Source organism: Aptenodytes forsteri, unplaced genomic scaffold (assembly GCF_000699145.1).
Source record: "Aptenodytes forsteri isolate BGI_AS27 unplaced genomic scaffold, ASM69914v1 Scaffold112, whole genome shotgun sequence".
NCBI classification, from domain to species: domain Eukaryota; kingdom Metazoa; phylum Chordata; class Aves; order Sphenisciformes; family Spheniscidae; genus Aptenodytes; species Aptenodytes forsteri.
In genome coordinates, this window is record NW_008794883.1 from 2,762,046 (window position 1) to 2,780,035 (window position 17,990).

Here is a 17,990-nt window from a genome sequence, read left to right on the forward strand (position 1 = left end):
TCGAGACAAATGTTCTACAACAGCTTCATGCAGAACTATGCATGATATAATTTTCTATTGTTTATGGACTACTTTATTCCATCACCTCACCCATTTGCGATCACCTTCTCATACTTCAGCAGGATAAAGCCCACCAATAGATAGTAAGACATTGCCGTTGGCTTTTCATGCAGGTTTAGTTGGCCTCCAGAGTACTTTCTAGGACAAGGCCAGCATTTGTAATTGCCCCAGTGAACAAAATGCCTCAAACTATCTGATAGCCTGGACATGCTTTTAACTGCAGCCAGCCAGCTGGATAAGTAAGAGGGAGTAAAGAATAGTAGCTGCTCATTTGGGATTTCTATGTTAATAGCATTAATTACATCTGCAATTCTGTACGTCCTTTGCATCTTACCAGGCTCTGGGATGATTAGCTGTGCACTGGCCTGTGCATTTCCAGCTTCATTTTCAGCTACACACTGATAAAAACCTTCATCTGACTTTACCAAGCCCAGAATCCGTAAGTTGCTGCCACCCTAGAGAGACAGCAAAAGAGAAAGAAAGGAAGTGGAGAGAATTAATTAGAAAAACACCATGCAAAGTGAATGCGGATTATAAAACCTTTCCAGAACAGCTATTCTGTGAAACGTGGTACTGTGTATGCAATCTCAGCTCCAGCTCACATAGCCCTGGTCCTTAGAGGGCTGTAACCATAAGCCCTTTCTTCAGAAATCTCTTGACACCTGGTGGTCTTTGCATTTTGTTCGATGGTGCCTATGGCCCAAGGGTGAATTCACTTTCCCGCGCAGAGTCCATCCAACACCTTTCTGAAGACTTAAGCTCCAAATTACAGCCGTCACTGGAGTAGTGCTCTGAATTTTGTCTTGGCCCTTTGCTGCAGGGAAGATTTAAAAGAACTTTCAACTTCTGATCTTTGAACAAATACTGTTCTGAAGGTCAAACCCTCCTGATGCCTCGAGGCCTGGAGATGCTCAAGAAAAGGTCACTCTACACTTACTTAATTTGAAAAAGATTTAACTTTTAACTTCTGTTAGCACAAGCAGGAGCCAATTATGTTGGGTTAAAAAAAAAAATCTCAAGTGAGGGGTATGCTCTGGATAAAACGTACCTTCCGTTAACTATTAAGTGAAATGATTTTCTAACACCTCCACCACACAACCACAACAGCTGTAGAGCTGTCCTTTCCTTGGACAGCTTCTGGCTGCTTTTTAATAAGCAATGATGTATAAAAAGGATTGAATTTGCTATTGTATATGGCAGAATAAGTCTATGCTGCATGAAAAGCACATTAGAAAGAATCTTTTTTTTTTTTTAAATAGGAAATTAAAAGACATGATGATAACCAATATTATTTGTTACAAGGTGAAAAATGAGAAAGCGCTGAACCAAGCCACGTCTCTGAACAAGCCGCACCTCGTGGCCTATGGACAGCGACTCAAGTTTTCAGGAGTGTTCCCCAACATCTCAGCTCACTTACAAGTGACACTGCTTTCAGGAGAGGCCAGCTAGATCAACCCTTTTATAAAACACAGCATAAATTCTTAGCCCGTATAATAGCAACCTTTAAACTAAAAGAGGTTGGAGTCTTGGATGGGGATGTTACTTTGGGTAGGGTGCACAACAATTCTCTTTGAAAAGTTGTAATTATGTCAAATGACCCTTACCATTTTCAACCCCCTGTGTCAGAGTACCATTTCCTTGGAGGAGAGATCTATTGTTTTTGTTCACCAAGGACAATGGTGAATGAGGGAAGTCATTAACGCGTGGTAAACAATATTATTAATAGCAACTCAGAGCATGACCTGACGCTGTTATTTCTCCACGAAAAGACCAGGTTCAGCTCTCACTAAAACTGGGAGACAATGTCAACGCACTTGACCTAACACATCTCAATGCAACGTGCCTTCTTTGTGTTAGGAGGCAGCAGAAACTTTGTTTTCTTTGGGAAGACCAATATGTTTATGAAGGCAACAACTGGGTCAAATATCAGAACACATTTCACAACTTAGTAAAAAAAAAAAAAAATTCTAATAAGTGAAAGCCAGATAATTACCACTATCTGAAAATAGTCGCTGGGAATGACCACTTCTCCATTCTTGATCCACTCCACCGTAGGAACAGGCTTACCGGACACGGCACATTCAAACTCAACATCCATACTCTCGTAGGCATAAAGATTTGAAGGGCGAATTAAAAACCATGGTGGAACTGCAAAAAAGATGGGGAAAAAATGAAAGTGGCAATGAGTGGATATAAATTAAGGCTTAGCAAGTAAATAATTTCAATAAGCCTGAAAAACATTAGACATAAATAGAAAACATATCTGTAATTCAAATTATTCTCTTTAACCCTGAGACTATTAAAAATGAAATCTAGGGAAAGCATTTAGTCTAGAAAATACACTTAAAACAGTTGATGTTAACATTTTTTTTTGGTCAAAAGAATTAAACCCTCAATTTAGAAGACATGTAAGACTTATGTATAACAAAATATATATATATAATTCTCACTAAGTGAGCATGGGGGTAATAAAATCTCACGCATTTCAAAGGATCAGATGCCAACCGCATACGTAACAAGGTCCTACAAGTCAACATATGGACAGGCACATACAGGTACAAAACAAGTCCACTGACAAAAGATACAGAATTAGAAGTATTTAGAGTAGACACATTTTCGTATAACCAAGGTAAGGACTGCTGACTGGGTTTACAGAAGATGAGATAATCAATAACCAGGAAAACTGTCCCTAGTGATTGGAAGAATGAAAAGGTTGAATTATCTTTGCTGAAAATGAATTCTTATTAAGCTAGCAATTATCTGTTGCCTTGTATTACTATAATGTATTCACAGTTTTTCAGTATGCTATATGATATGCTAATTTAATTTAATTTCATCATTATTGTAATACTAGGATGATGGAAATTAGCAATTTGAGGAAAACTGTTAGTAACATCATATTTCTAATGAGCCCCTCCCCATCGTACTGAAAACACATGCAAAAACTCAGCAGCCCACGTACATTTTGTCAGTTTTTGCAGGGGAACGACAGTCTCTCTTATGAATATCCATAGTTGCCAGGAAGCCAGAATAGACTAATTTTTAAGTACCATCCATGACTTATCATTTCAGACAGAAAATCTAATTGTATTTCTTGAGCCATCATTCCCGATGTCTGATTATAATATTTATAAAGCCATAGTATCAAAAACCCCTCTAAATTAAGACAAGGTAAAGATTATAAAATAAATTGCACAGAAGCTAAGAAACCTTCGAATCGAGGCTGCCCTCGCTTCCCTAACTCAGGCCCCAGGTTTGCAAGGATTACAGCGCACTCCTCAATTACACAATCAAATTCTGTTTTTCCGCAGCCTCCCTCGGCACGCCAGGAGGACCCCGCTCGCCCAAAGAGCAATTCAGGATTTAACTGCAAGCTTCCTATTTAGTACATGGCTTCATACTTTCTAGTTTTCAAACTTTTCTCTGCAAACAAAATGATTGCTTTCCCAGTGGGTTTTTTTTTCTCTGGTTCCTATTTCTACAATACCTGCGTGATCCACAAATGTTTTTAAACTCGTAGGAGCTGGACACTAAGATGTGCTACTGGCCAAGCTAACAGTGAAAAGGCAAAAGTAGCCCCCTCGTTTTTCTTGTCCCGTTAGGTATGATTTAGAGCAGTCTCTGTTATACAGTATTCAATATCCTATAATGTGGGGGTTTTTGCACATCAGACCAAAAAGTCTCATTGGGGATGCAGAAAATGAGGAAAACAGTTGCAACATATGAACGTGTGGTGTAAGCGACCAAGCCCACGTGCGGTAGGAACGCTATGGCAGACGTACAGATAAAATTGTGTTCTTCAAGGTTTGCATTTCATCACCTTAACTACAAAACTCTTTATTTTGCCTTATTGATAATAGAGTTTCCATCTTTAGTAATAAATGAAGGCAGAGTCCTAGACAGCATCACCCTCTTCAATCATACGCTCCCAATTAATCCTGAGTGCTCTCCAAACTTGTGCGCGCAATGAGGTAGAAATACCGTTGAGAAATTGAGATTATTTTATTTTAAAATGGTGCATAATGCATAAAACCAAGCAGATCAAAGTAAGACTGCAAAGTTTTTATGTCAGCATTTTCTTGATTTTAGCAATTATTTCTGCTTTTGTGCTAAGTTACCTACACTTAAATAAGCATCTGCCCTGGGCCCCTCCAGCACTGTTCCCATGCCCCATCTTCTCTATTCCTCTTTCATTTTCGTCTCTTGTTTACCATCTATTTAATAATTTAGGATACCTAGAAGCTCCCGAGCCAGTTCAGATCAAATCCAATGGGTGCAAATTAAAACTGATGAGGTGTCCTGATTAACTTAGCTGCCTAATTTCCTATCGGAACGGCTCAGACGGATGCGTGTGCGCGGATCAGAAACGCTCCAGGCTGGGCTCTTCTTGCTCCGCGGCCATACAGACATTAGATCAGGGTCTCCGGACCACGCAGCCACAATGCAGGAAATTTTGTAGATGATTTTTCAAATAAAACATCACTCATAAGGGAACACCGGTAACTAGGATGCTGATCAAGAGGTTTTTAAAAGAGAGTGTCACTTGCACTAGTGATGTACAAAAAGAGACAATTTAGTGGCAGAGTCATGAAGAATCAGCATTGAATAGAATGGCTCAAGGAAAAAGAAACAAGCTGTTTGGGTAAGAAAAAGCTGAAGAAAAAAAATTTAAGCCAGAATCACATTCATATGTTAATTTTTAACACTTTTTTTTTTTACACTAGAGTCCTAGTATAATTTATTCAACAAACTCACATAAAACCACCAGTATCTATGTAGTTTCTACACCATATAATTTTTCAGAGCTCTGACAAAATCATAAACTACTCAATCTTCATTAGTATGGTTTATTGCAATGTCACCAGAAGCCTGCAATTAATTTATAGACATGTAATTCATAGATTCCTGCCAGTTATTCTTTACGACGCACACGCTCCAGGACCCTGACCCCGCTTGTCTGCAGCTTTTCATTCCCTCCACCCGAACTGTTGCTCCTCTCCCCCCCATTTCTCTCCCCTTTTTTTTTAATTGCTGCCATTTTTCCAGACTGCTAGAAAGCTTGATGCTTTCTTTTTTTATGGTGTATGTTCAGTACATGCATACCTGGGTGTTGAGTTTCATACAAAATGGATGTATTTAACAATTATAACGCACTCACCAACACGTTTCCTACAGCGGGGTAGGTGTGCCCTGTATTTTTCTTAAGGACACCATTAAAGTGAGTAATTTGCATAATTACTTTGGTGGAAATTAGGCAGGTTTAAACACAGGTAAGACACCACAAATAAGGACAATGTAACACCCTAAAGCAGACAGATGTAGCACATTTAGACTGGAAATATGTATGCATATATATATATAAAATGTCAAGCACTATAAATATACATTCTATAAATATTTTATATATCAATAAATGTCAAGCACTGCCATATTTGCTCTCTATGTGTTTTTTCTCAGTACTGAATATTTTAAAGGCATGCATATGTGAAGAAGGCTGGCGAGGGAGGTTGCAAAGGAATAAAAACACATGCTGTTTTCATGTTCCTTCTAATTATATTGTGGCAATATGAAAAGGCTTGAACAAACTGCAGACTTTTTTTCCCAAAACCTTACGATGTTTCACAGAAATATTTTTTTTTTTTTTCCAGAAAATGTCTGTGAATTGTTGGAAAGTGGGAGTTTAGTGAGATTTTTCCAGAACAGCCTCGCACCGTAGGATGCCTACATTGTACTTTGTCCTGGCTCTGGGTGAGAGCCTTAAAATTCTATCTTCAGACAAAAATAATTTAAAATAACATCTCACAAGGTTACACTTATTCCGTATCAGGAGGAAAACACTTTTCCAAACACTCATTTTCATTATTTCATGTCAACCCAGCCCTATCAAAACGCCCCAGTTGCAGACTGAAGATATTTTATATGCTACATACTGCCAAAAAAGGGAGAAACAAACCCCAAAAGGTTAATGGAGATCTATAAAAGATGATGTCCATGAGATTTGGGGTTTAACGGAATTCATATCAGCAAGTAGTATCAAAGCCCTCATGAAACATCTTTGGATAAAGGATTAGGACAGACCCCAGTGTGCAACCCTATTGACTCGGGAGGATTTTTATTCGTGTGAAAGGTGTAACTTAAATGAAATACAAGATAGGAGCCATTTTGCAGCTAAGTAGTTTTGTATAAAAGCGTATGCAAAAGTTTAAAGTTCTCTGTACTACAGTAAATGCTCTTGGTGGGTGCTCAGTTGCCAAGGTTGTCCCCCAGCAGACAGCACATCAGTACGTGGTATCGCAGGCTCCGAGATTCAAAACGCAATAACTTACCCGTGTGCCAGCAGATCCCTGACACCTCTGGCAGAGAAAGAGTGCTTCGTTTTCCGCAGTGCAAGAAAAAAGCAAATTTGAAAATTAACGTGTATACTCCTGTAAAGATCACGCTACAGCCCTGACCTTCACTTGCCCGAAGGTCCCTCAGATGAAGAAGAACGTGCTCTAAAGTCTGTCCTGTTTGCAGGTCAGTACTGAAGCAGGTTGTCACTCTGCGTGGTCTTCTACACAACTCCTCGCAAAGCTGCGTGGGAATTCCGCGATGCCGCGGAAAGCAGGTGTGGGTCTGGGTCTTGGGTCTCGAACACCGGCTTCGAACAAATGGGCTTTTCCCTTTAAGGACCACAGCAGGCTGCGTTTGTTACCAAAAGTGTCAAAGATTGGTTGTAATGAGCCTGCAGCAGAGACTCGGGGACTAATCGAACAATTGCCAGCAGAAACAGCTAGTTTAGAGAGCTGTTTGTTGGGATGACCTCCCTATTTCTAGAAATACCTTTTGCGAGTTGACAGCTGATCTTGCGACAAGAGGAAACAATTTTAACTCAGAGAAATGTCAGCGTTTCCTAATGCAAAGTGTCTTCTCTTTGCATGTTTGAATAAGGAATGTGTTTCTACTGACCCAAGAAAGGTAACTGCTGTCAGCAAGTAGCCAACCCTGTCAGCCTTCTGAATGGGAAGACTTTCAATCGCACGTACTTAAAGGGTGGCTTTGTCATCTCATAGATTCAAATCCTTTTTAAAAAAAAAAAAAAATCCCTTGTACTTTTCACTGCTAACTTGCACAAACCGTGAATTTAAAATAAAGTTACATCAAGTGAATGTGCCAGGTTGTGCCTGCCTTAAAGGGAGTCAGCACAATCTAACACAAAGCCAATGGAGTTCATCCAGATCTAAAAATGACAGGAGAATTGAATATATTTATACATATATATGTATTTACTACTATTCCCTATTATATATGGTAATTCAGGAACTGTGTTATTATTGCAAGAAGTTAAAGAAAAAAAACCTATAAATGGCGTTACAATGCATAACTCTTTGGAGAGAGTATGAGGCATAAAAAACCCCCTAAAACTCCACTAACGTGTCTTCAAAAAACAGATTAAGATTACTATCTTTCTATCTCTTACCACAGCTCTGTATCCTTGTCTTACTCTAAACTCCATGCCTGACAGGCAGAAAGACAATATGATCTCTATGTATCTCCCCTCAGACCAGCCTTGAAGAAATAAAAGAAAAATGAAGCTGTTATTCTATGTAAAACTCCATTCTTCACCTAAATAAAGGTTATTGCTTGTCTTATTTAATGATTTAGATTATTTTCATGCTTCTTTAGTTCTCAACATGAAGGTCAGCTTATACTATTACTGCAGAACAGCACAAGTTCACGGTTCCCAAGAGAAAAAGAACTGAGCCACCAAAAATTCAAATGATACATCATCGCAATCGCAGGGGCATGAAAGAAGAGAAGATGAGGAGACAACTCCCGCAGCTAGAGCAGGGCTTTTGTAGTCAAAGCGTTCTCACCGGAGACACGCATCCCACTTTGTACTGAATGTATTAGAAAGGTATTTTAATCAGTCTGAATTTCCAGTTCTGCAACCAAAATACACCTGCGTCCCTCAGCATAACTTGGAGCAGCCTTTAAACTTCCAGAGTTGCGCATGGTTTCAAACGCATACGTACAGTAAAATACTGGGAGCCGAGCAGAGACTGGGGAGAAAAGGCAAAGAAAGCAGCAGAAAATCCACCAGAGGGGAGAGAACAGAAAGTATCATCGCTTGTTTCCCACTTTGCATTTTCTACGGCAAGCTTTAGCCAACTGAAAAGCTGCTGAACTTTCCACTCTAGCACTACGTAAGTGAAAAATAATCAAATTAAGATATTTTATTGTCACCGAGTACATTACCAGATGTACTTCTATGAATGAGTGCACTGATGACATGCTTAAGGAAAAATACAGTTTCAGTTTTATAAATAATTATGAAGATTCTTCGTCATTACATCCAGAAAACACAGTGAAAAGCAAAGCTTATCATCGCTCCCACTTCTCTTTCCAAAGGTAGAAATCCCTCTGAAACGCTGCGATGATCTGCGCTATACTCGAATTGCTAAAAGTCTTGATCTTATCCAAATAAATAGGTACTTTCTCACGGATTTGTAGAAGCCAGCCCCTCACCCCAGTGCAGAGGAAAAGGCGACACTGTTTACGTAAGGAAAACTTGTTATTGTCTCTGTACTGGTTCAGATTGCAGCTATCCTACGAAAGCTCGAACGGGATAAGATTACTTGTAAAGTTTTCAGATGGGGTCAGAGCAGTAGCGAAGGACGGGCTCCGCTGCAGGACCGTACCTCAACAACAAGCAAGGCTGTTAAGAAAACAGAACTTTCTTAGTAATTCACATCAACAATGATTTCATTCATAGATCAGGAATCGAGTAAGAAATTCCTCTCGCAAAATAATACTTCCTCATAGATGTTGCCACTTTGTGTCATTTGCCTCTCTAATAACAACTAACAACTAATAACAACTAATGGCTAATAACAACTCCCACTTTTTTGCCCTCCTGGTAGCCAGGCCCTACTAAGTTCAGCAAGGTTGATGACGATCCTGCAAAATCGCTGGGAGCTCCATCTGGCTGCTGCTGGGCTACCGCAATGTCAGCATTGAGGAGCAGATGCAGCAGTTACACGCGTTCATCCTCGCAGAAAAAGTCTATACAGTTAAAAGGTATTGAAACCAGATCAATGGAGGGCAAGTTTCAAGGTCTGGGTAGGGAACGCGTGCACACACTTCATCTACAAGTTTCTGTAGAGTACGCTCTGTATAATTGCTATGAGCAGTATTGAATAAAACCTAGCCACCTCATAGACCACCATATTCATAGAATCATAGCATCATTGAGATTGGAAAAGACCTCTAAGATCGTTGAGTCCAACCATCGGCCCAACACCCCCATGCCCACTAAACCATGTCCCTAAGTGCCTCATCTACACGTCTTTTAAATACTTCCAGGGATGGGGACTCCACCACTTCCCTGGGCAGCCTCTTCCAATGTTTAACCACTCTTTCAGTAAAGAAATTTTTCCTCATGTCCAAACACGTACCACAGCGTAGAATATTTCAGGATTAATGTAAATGTCTGTAAATTTCTGAGTTTACAAACAAATCAGGAGCATAAGTCTTTCAAATGGATCATAATACTAAAATGCTATTTTAACAACAATATTCTGGAGGACTTGTGAAATACAAGGACTTCCCCACCACCAATAGAGAAGTTAGGCACGGAAAGAGGATTTTTCCCCATTAAAACATTGTTTCACGTATGACCACAAAGTTAAAAACAACATAAAGATGAAATAAAGCATCCCCGCCCCTTGTACTAGGTAAAAATGTTGGTCCAGCTCCTGAATGGGTTTGCCTGGCTGGAGACCACAGAAGCAGGATGCTAATAAATGTTCCTTTTGTGTAATGCACCGATAATGGACAGCCTGGGAAGAGAAAACTAAGGTCACCGATATCTGTCAATTTATAACTACCTAAAGATTTTATTTTATTGCTGCCTTTGTGACTTATAGCACAGACAACAGTTATTGACCACATACCATCTGCCCTGGGAACAAATGAGCATTTCATAATTGTGTATTGGGTCAAACTTGTATCTTTAGATGCATTAACGTTATTTCTGTCAACCCCTGTGTAATAGGAACACATGCATCACAGAACAGGCTTTCTGAAGGCTAATATGATACTGACAATTACCTAAACTTTGAGTAAATAACATGAAAGAGAAAATTAGGTTGTAAGAAAGTTGCACCTAGAGCTGAATCATCTCTTTTTTTTTTTTTTTAAGTAATATTTTGCCTGTGTGCCTAAGGATAGCCTAAATGGATATTAAGGTAGTGGGAACACAAAACTGAAACATAACATAAGGCCACAAAGACTTCCCAAGGTCTCGGAAGGCATACTTGGTGTTTTTTCTTTCTTTCTTTCCCTTCATAAAAACATCAAGATACCCTGAGTTAATTCAAGATAAGTACTTACAGGCACCAACCTTCATCTCATCAAGAAGACCCCAAGAAAAAACAAAAATGCAAGAATATTCTACCACCTTTCCTCCTACGCATCTGTGCAAGAGGCAGTATTTGTGGTTAGACAGAAAAATAACTGTTGACCCTGGATGCTACACGTTCTCTCTCCTGTTCCCCACGGTACGTTAAGGACCAGCAAAGGATCTTTTCCAGAGCTCTTTGCTGAGATTCGGGCTGACACCAGCATGCACCATGCTATCAGACTTGATAATTGCAACTATAATGCATTTCATTTGGGGATCTCAAAGCAATTTGTAGACATTAAATAATTCACAAGCATTTTACAGATAGATACACACACGTAGAGTAAATGACTTGCTCAAGGTCGTGTAACATATCAGTGACAGATAATTAAAAGCCAGCGTAATTAATAGATGTCCCTGAGAGATTTCTGTATATCTGACTCCCTTCCCTCTCTAGCTGGAAGAGAAAGCCACCTCTTTGCAGTACGGATTTCCCAGGTTTACTTTTGGACTTTCTCTCTGAAAATCATTGTCAGGATCTGCACATCTTCACCGCGATTGCATCCAGTAAAGTCACACCAGCCGGAGCCTGCCGTCACTGGAGCAGGAGCCTGGTCCCTCCGCAAGCCCCACATTGGGCAGTGGGGACCAGCTCTCGTTTGCGAGCGGGTCAGTTAATGAGCCAGCACCACCCCGCTCCATACAGCTCTCCTCCTCCCCCAGCACTCCTCATTAAGGTTAAACGCAACTGCTGTAACCTCATCAAAAAGAAAATTGGAGAGGCTGAAAACAGATAAAAACAGATTAAAAAAAAACAGAAGCGAGGGGAACACTGTATGAGTTTATTACCCTCTTTGTAGCAGTCCTGATCTCTAATAAAGGCTTTTTTACTGCTGTTATTCACAATTTCATTCCTTTTCCACGTTTGCAATGCAACGTTGGTGTGGAGGGACATTTCATGGCTTTCCCCACGGGGAAGCAGCAGGGCCAGAGGGAACGTGGTGGTGCAGCCAGGGACAAGGCACCGCCCCCCGCCAACCTCCCCTGCCACCACCCTCCACTTCTTGTCGGCGTTTCCTTATTTTTTCCACGGTGTCCGAGGGCTGCAGAGCCCATGACAACAGGCTGGGGAAACGAGACACCAGTGAGATAAAAAGTGCACATGAAGGTGGTGGTAGTGGGGGGAACAACACCAAAAAGTACAACAAATTGGGAGTTGCTCACAGAAGGTGCCTTCAGAAACTTATCCTGGCTGATGAGGTGTTTTTAATTCAGTAGCACAATTTCCAAATAAAACGATCAAGAATTGAAGGTGTACAGAAAGTAGCTCGCTGGATTCACTCAGTGACTCAGCCAGGTCCACACACCAGTAGAACATGGATCTGAGCTTGCTCAGGCTCGTTGTCACACCCCAAAAGAACAAGGAAACCACACTTTTACCTTGAGAGCCTCCTCCACTCTTAGAAGTGCAAAAAAGAAGAAAAATATTTAAAAACAAAGCATGGCAGCCCCTCTGTATTTTCCTTTCTTTAATTTCATTCTATTACTCACCAAACCACTTTTTCTTATAATCAAAATCACCCGTCGATCACATATCAACAACCTTTACAGAAGTATGCAAGCCGGTTTCTGGAACAACCCAAAACGTACATTAAGCTGTTAATCCGCTTGAATGACCCCATGTGTAGTTTGCCTGGCAGACTGACATTCTGCCTGGAGGAAGTCCAGTACTAAAGACTGGCAACAGTTTGTCACTCTGCAAGAGGAAAATATTGAGAAAGTGTGCCGAAAAGGTACTTATTTTTGAGCTATTCCTTTGCATGGCCTCAATCTCCATTTTATCATGCTGTCTTAAAAGAAAGGGAAATGAGAAACTGAGGAGCAAATAGATAAGACAGAATATATATTACAGCAGGATATATAATATTGGACATGTTTCTGCAGTCTGTTATGAAACTTACTATACTTTCAGACCCCTTGATGTACCTGGCAGTTAATGGGTGGATTCTCATGTTATTTATTCAGGCTAGTACGTCAACTTTTGAATTATCCCATTCGAACAAAATCATTAACACAAACCGAGGACAGATGCTCAGAATGAGTACCTTGGAAAAGAAAGACTTGAGCCGTGCATGAAAGGCTTTACAAACTAAGCAGTGTAGAACACAGAGAATGAAGAAGTCATTACCAAAACGTAATAAAACCTTCCAATTCCATTTTAAGAACCCAGAAATATTCAGGAGGAATTGCTGGCTTCCAAGCTACCACAGCCCCTAGGTAAAGCACAAGATAGCAGCAGGGTGCGATGCCAGAGCTCTCCCAGTCCTCATTTATCTGTCTCCTAACTCCAGTGCTCATCTCCTTTGAGGAGGAACTGCTCCTCATCCCAGCCAGGTGAATGAAGTAAGCCCTTTTTAAACTGACAATATGAGTTTTATCCCCGCCACGTATAATTAAGAAGGAGTCGGGAGCTGCAGGGCGACAGCTGACAGGAGCCGTGGTGGTCACTGCCAGGTTATCATGCTCAGAAGTCAAGCGAAAAATATACTCCGCTCCACTCTACATCAGACTAACGCCAGCTCTTGTTTTAGATGTCAGGCCAGTTAGTGGATATGTAGCTGTCTGTCCATGCTAGCCTTTAAATAAATAAATAAAAAGTAATTTCATCTTCCTTGGAGAGATAAGGCTAACAGCTAGCAAGTGCTAGGTCTTAATGAAAGCTTCTAAAAGCTCCATTTAGTTTAAAAACTAAAAGCATACGCTAGGCAGATTTATTTTGGTTTATTTGGTTAACAGTCCTACCTGCCAACTCTGTACACAAATGTGAGCACAGGCAGAATATGAATTATGGAAAAGACTGAGGATGCTTTCGGTGCAGCTGGCGTGAACCTCCCTCTCCACTGGCTGCTCTGGCACAGGATGACCTTTGTTCTCGGCACTAAAAGTGAAGTGCAGATAGATGAAAGGGACTCAGAGCAGCCCTTGCAGCTACAGGCACTCCATTACACGACCCCCCTTCAGCTCTGGGTGAGGCAGTTGCATTTTGATCAAAGAGAAAGGAATCAACAAGCTCTAATTCGATTAGCAAGCAAAAACATCAAGTGATTTTTAAGTAATCCAAGGTCACTGAGAATAGAAGTGACTGAGGTATACACACACTGTTCACCAAAATATAAATCAGACAGCTATTCTCTCGATAGCAGCTAAGTTGCCTACTACAGGAACCAAGAGCGTAACTCTGTTTTCCATTAATTCACCCGAAAGGCAGGACTAAAGCAGCTGACAGCTCTTGTACCACACGGCGAGATGAAACGGGGTGAAGAACTGCCTGTCCTGCAGGCACTGCCGTACAGACCTTGCTACAACCCTCTGTCCCCGGATTCCCTGTGTGCAACCACCAAAGCAGAGGAAAAAAAATGCAGGTTGCTTCAGCAAAGCAGGGAGAAGGGCAGGATGAAGCCAGCGTGCCTCCCGCTGCCCAGCCCTGCATCCCACACCTGGGGGAAACCAGGTCTGAGCTGGCAGCAGCCAAGCGCCGAGCCAACGGAGGATGGTGCCTCCTGAAACACACTTACACAGCTCAGAGAGCAACCAGAAAAGGGGGAATAAATGAAAACTAAGAGCTAGGTCTTAGAAAACACCATGCTTCATTCAATTCTTCCCCAGGATAAGACACGTTAATTTTTAAAAATTGATATAAATTAAACAGACTAAAGGAACGTGTATTCTGTGTCTGCATAATGTCCTTTAGTGCGCTGCTTCTGAATCACAACGTTAATACACCACAAACCACACAAATGTAGCTTAAATGGATCAAGCGAGTTGAATTACTGTCAGCCAGCGTCACAGGCAGCTCACTTCTTCCAACTGCCTTAACCTTTGATGCAAAAGTAATAATAGTTTAATTGCTATGACACATTCCGCCTGTAGATATTAATGCGTTTGCAATACCCAAGTGAAGGAGATTGACACCTCACTGTCACTTTACCAACGGGAAAATGAGAGCACATGGATCAGACTTATCAGGAAGGTATGTTATGATGATCTAGTCCAACCTAACGTATAAATCAGAATAGGACTTCCCCAAATTAATCACTTCTTGAATTACTGTGTATATTTTAGGAAACTCATTCATTTTCTCCTAGTGCTACAAAATACACCATGGCCCTTGGTACATTGTTCTACTGATTAATTATTCTCATTTAAGAAAAAAAGTGTTATCTTACTTCTAGTCACTACTTCTCCTTTTTCAACAGTGGATGTTCTTCATATCTTTGTCAGGTAGACCGTAAGGCTCCATTATTAGATTTCTGTTCTTCGCACAGATAGCTACAGACCATGATCAAACCCCTCTGTAACCTTCTCTGACAAATTAAATAAATAAAAGGGGCTCTTTCATCTTAAGTATCTTTTCCAATTCTTTAACCAATGTCATGGTTCACCCTGGATGCCTTTATCACTTCTTTAATTTCCTTCTTGAACTACGGATGCAATTCTTCAGCGGGGTTTTTCCCCAGTGCCAGGTACAGAGGTGCTAGGCTTCCTCAAGGGTCCCGTCTTCATAAAGCCCAAAAATCACATCAACAGTTTTGGCTGCTGCATTGTGCTGGGTGTGATGTCCAGCCGCTCGGCAGCCAGGACCCTCAAGACTTTCCCAGTCTGTATTTTCCAGCAAAGCCTGCAGTCTGTACAGCTGGCCTCTTTAATCCAGAGTACACATCCGTATGCATAGCATTTGCTTGCACCGAGCTCCCCTCATTACTCTAGATCCGTGACATGTTTTCTTCATTAATTCCTGCTCTCGCAAAACAACGTTATCTGCGCTTGTGTTATCGATGAACTTTGGCAATGCTTTCTTTTCTTTCAGGTCACGGGTCAAAATATTAGAAAAATATTTTATCTGATGTGGAGCCCACAAGCACCGAGGCATCCCCTCCTTGGTCTTTTCAAACCTCAGCACGCAAGCAGCTCTCCTCCTGCCTTCCATGATTTCCCACTATTTCAAGAATTACTAAAAAAGGAACATTTATAATTTAGACACTTGTTCAACCAGTTCTTTTGAAGTTCTTGAATACAATATATTTAGACAAGCTAATTTGAAATTAGACATTTGAAGATGTCTGTTTTAGGTACTTCTGTTAGAATTTCCTGATCTACCATTTAACTCTTACTGAAGCTCCCTTGATGCCGTGCTGTGCTCTGGATATATCATCCACCTTCTCCTCTGATCACATGGAATATCGGCATATCCACAGCTTTACTGAAAATCCCACCGTATATAAACGTACAGCCCAGCAAAACGCAGATCTGCGCCAAACACTGGAGCTGCCGGGGCACAACCCACCTCCTGAAATGGGGCGTGGGTCCAGGCTAATTAGTCCTGCTGCGAGCCCCAGCTTGGGCAGGAGACTGAGCCAGTAACAGTGCACTGGCCCCGTGGGTCCTTGCCAGACATGGCAGCTCGCTCAGGTCTGGACATCTAAATGGTGCTTCAGTAACACTTAGCCCCGCAGTCCAAGGTGTTCTCCAGCTTACAGAAGAAATCTGCTCTCCCACTGCGAAACCGTGGCTTTTTGGAAAGAAGCATAGCTTTAATAAAGTCCCTAATTATCATTTGCATTTTCCTTCTGTCTGATTGGCCTCTGAATTTTCTTTAATTTCATGAATTTGAAGCCTTTTAAGCATCAAGTGTGTATTCGGCATCTACGGGCTCTACTGTCCACACAGAGCTTTCAGAGCTAACATTTTAAGTTAGGGAAGGGAGTAGCTCTTCACTGGCCTTGGACAGGTGCAGGATCAAGAACTTCACCCTGAGCTGTCCTAAGTGCCTCAGAAAAAGTAGCAGAGGTAGTGATATCCTCCGATTGCCTTTTGTGAACTATCGACACCGCGGTGTAGGGTCAGAGAGGGGCTTCCTAAATCTGCTCCGTCTTCTCCGCAGGGGTGAGCTCATGCTGGGAGCAGTAAGGGTGAGCATCTCCATTCCCCTACTCCCCAGTCTCAGTAGTTAAGACCACCTCGGACAGGGGTGGCACAGCCTGGAGGGAACTAGGCAGGGCAGGGAGCAAAGTGTTCCTCCAGGGATGCCCGGTTTCCTCCCCATCCTTCCTTTGGAGCACTTTATAGAATTACAGCCCATGCCACAACGTCGGGATAGCGAGTTAAGGATCGGCACTTGGCATGAGGTACCCAAGCACTGGTGCATTTTCCAACCACACTTCCTCTCCCAAAATGAGCTGGTGTCAAAATGCATAGGTGCATGAGGTATTCTAAGAAGACAAAAGAAAGCTCAGGTGAATACAAGCCTACTGCGTAAGTAAAGCATTAAAACAACAATAAAATTCAAATACAACCCTTCGGTTTTACGGCGAGGTCGATAGGTTACTTCTTGCCAAATTCAATTCAGGTATAGATATGTGCATGCAAGTGTGTATGAATTTTTACAGATGAAACCACTCTTAAAATATATGCATGTATACATATACACACAAGTGCGTATTTCCCCTGGCTCACCGTCTTATTTATAGTCTCGATATTATTTATGTGAAACCAAAAGTGACTCCTCAAAAATACAGCTGCCGATTTCATAATCACTACTGCCCAATATTTTCCTGACAGTTATCTGAGTTATCAGTGTTTTCCTATGTGACCTACCTCAATACGCTGTAGGACAGAGATGTCAATTATACACAGTAATCGGTTGTGTCACACAGCATTCAGGTCTCTAACAATCACAGTCTAGCATCTCTAAAATGTTTTCAAATTTTATCTCACTGTCCTTGGCTATTTTGACCCCTTATTTTCTCCTAATATAATCTCTGCAATTTTCAGCATATGATTGCATCAGGAAATAGTATTAGTTAATTACAGCTTATCGCATTTGCAACTTGGCCTTTTGTTGTGACTCTAAAAGCTCTCAGTGCACCAAGGAGATATGGGAAGTCCTTGTATTTACCAGATAAGCTAAGCTTTGTCTCCACATGTAAAACCAGCTTGCAGCTGACCCTGCTGCTACAGGTGAGGTGCCAGAAGAGGCGTTCAAGTTAACTCGAGCAGAGCTGGGCGTCCTGCAACCTCGAAATGTCCTCAGAGCAGGTGCTGGTTCACCAGCGGGTGGTGGATCTTCATGGAGATCATCTATTGCACCACAGAAAAAGATAATAGAGCGCAAAGGCACCTGAGCACAAGCATCCTACACACCCATGGGCAGCCTCTTCACCTCTGCCAGGCAGGTGCTAACCCTCTCGTAATGCTTCATTTCTACGGATGTCACCAAAGTAATTCGTCTGGTTAAAGCTAGGCAAGTGTTTTGCTGAATTAGGGTCACATTGCTGAATTTCAGTCTCTGAATTACTAAAACTCTTCCCTGAATTACTAAATCAATGCTCTATCATGCTAGTGGGGACACTGGACTGCTGGGAGCGCTGTCTCTTTTTAATTAAAAATTAAAACTGAAGCCCTCACCATTACTGGTGATGATTAAAATATCTGCAGCACTTTTTTTTTTTTTTTTTTTTTTTTTTTTTTTTTCACAAGGGGCGTCATT

General features: G+C 41.4%; 1 protein-coding gene across 1 annotated transcript in view; it reads right to left on the reverse strand.

The window, feature by feature from the left end:
- The window catches only part of DCC (DCC netrin 1 receptor), a 590,042-nt gene that overhangs the window by 226,572 nt on the left and 345,480 nt on the right, over positions 1-17,990 (reverse strand). The window contains exons 6-7 of the mRNA XM_009274745.1: positions 2,054-2,208; positions 395-515 (exon numbers count right to left, since the gene is read on the reverse strand). Coding sequence (XP_009273020.1) covers positions 395-515; positions 2,054-2,208 — 276 coding nt within the window. The remainder of the gene's footprint in view (positions 1-394; positions 516-2,053; positions 2,209-17,990) is intronic.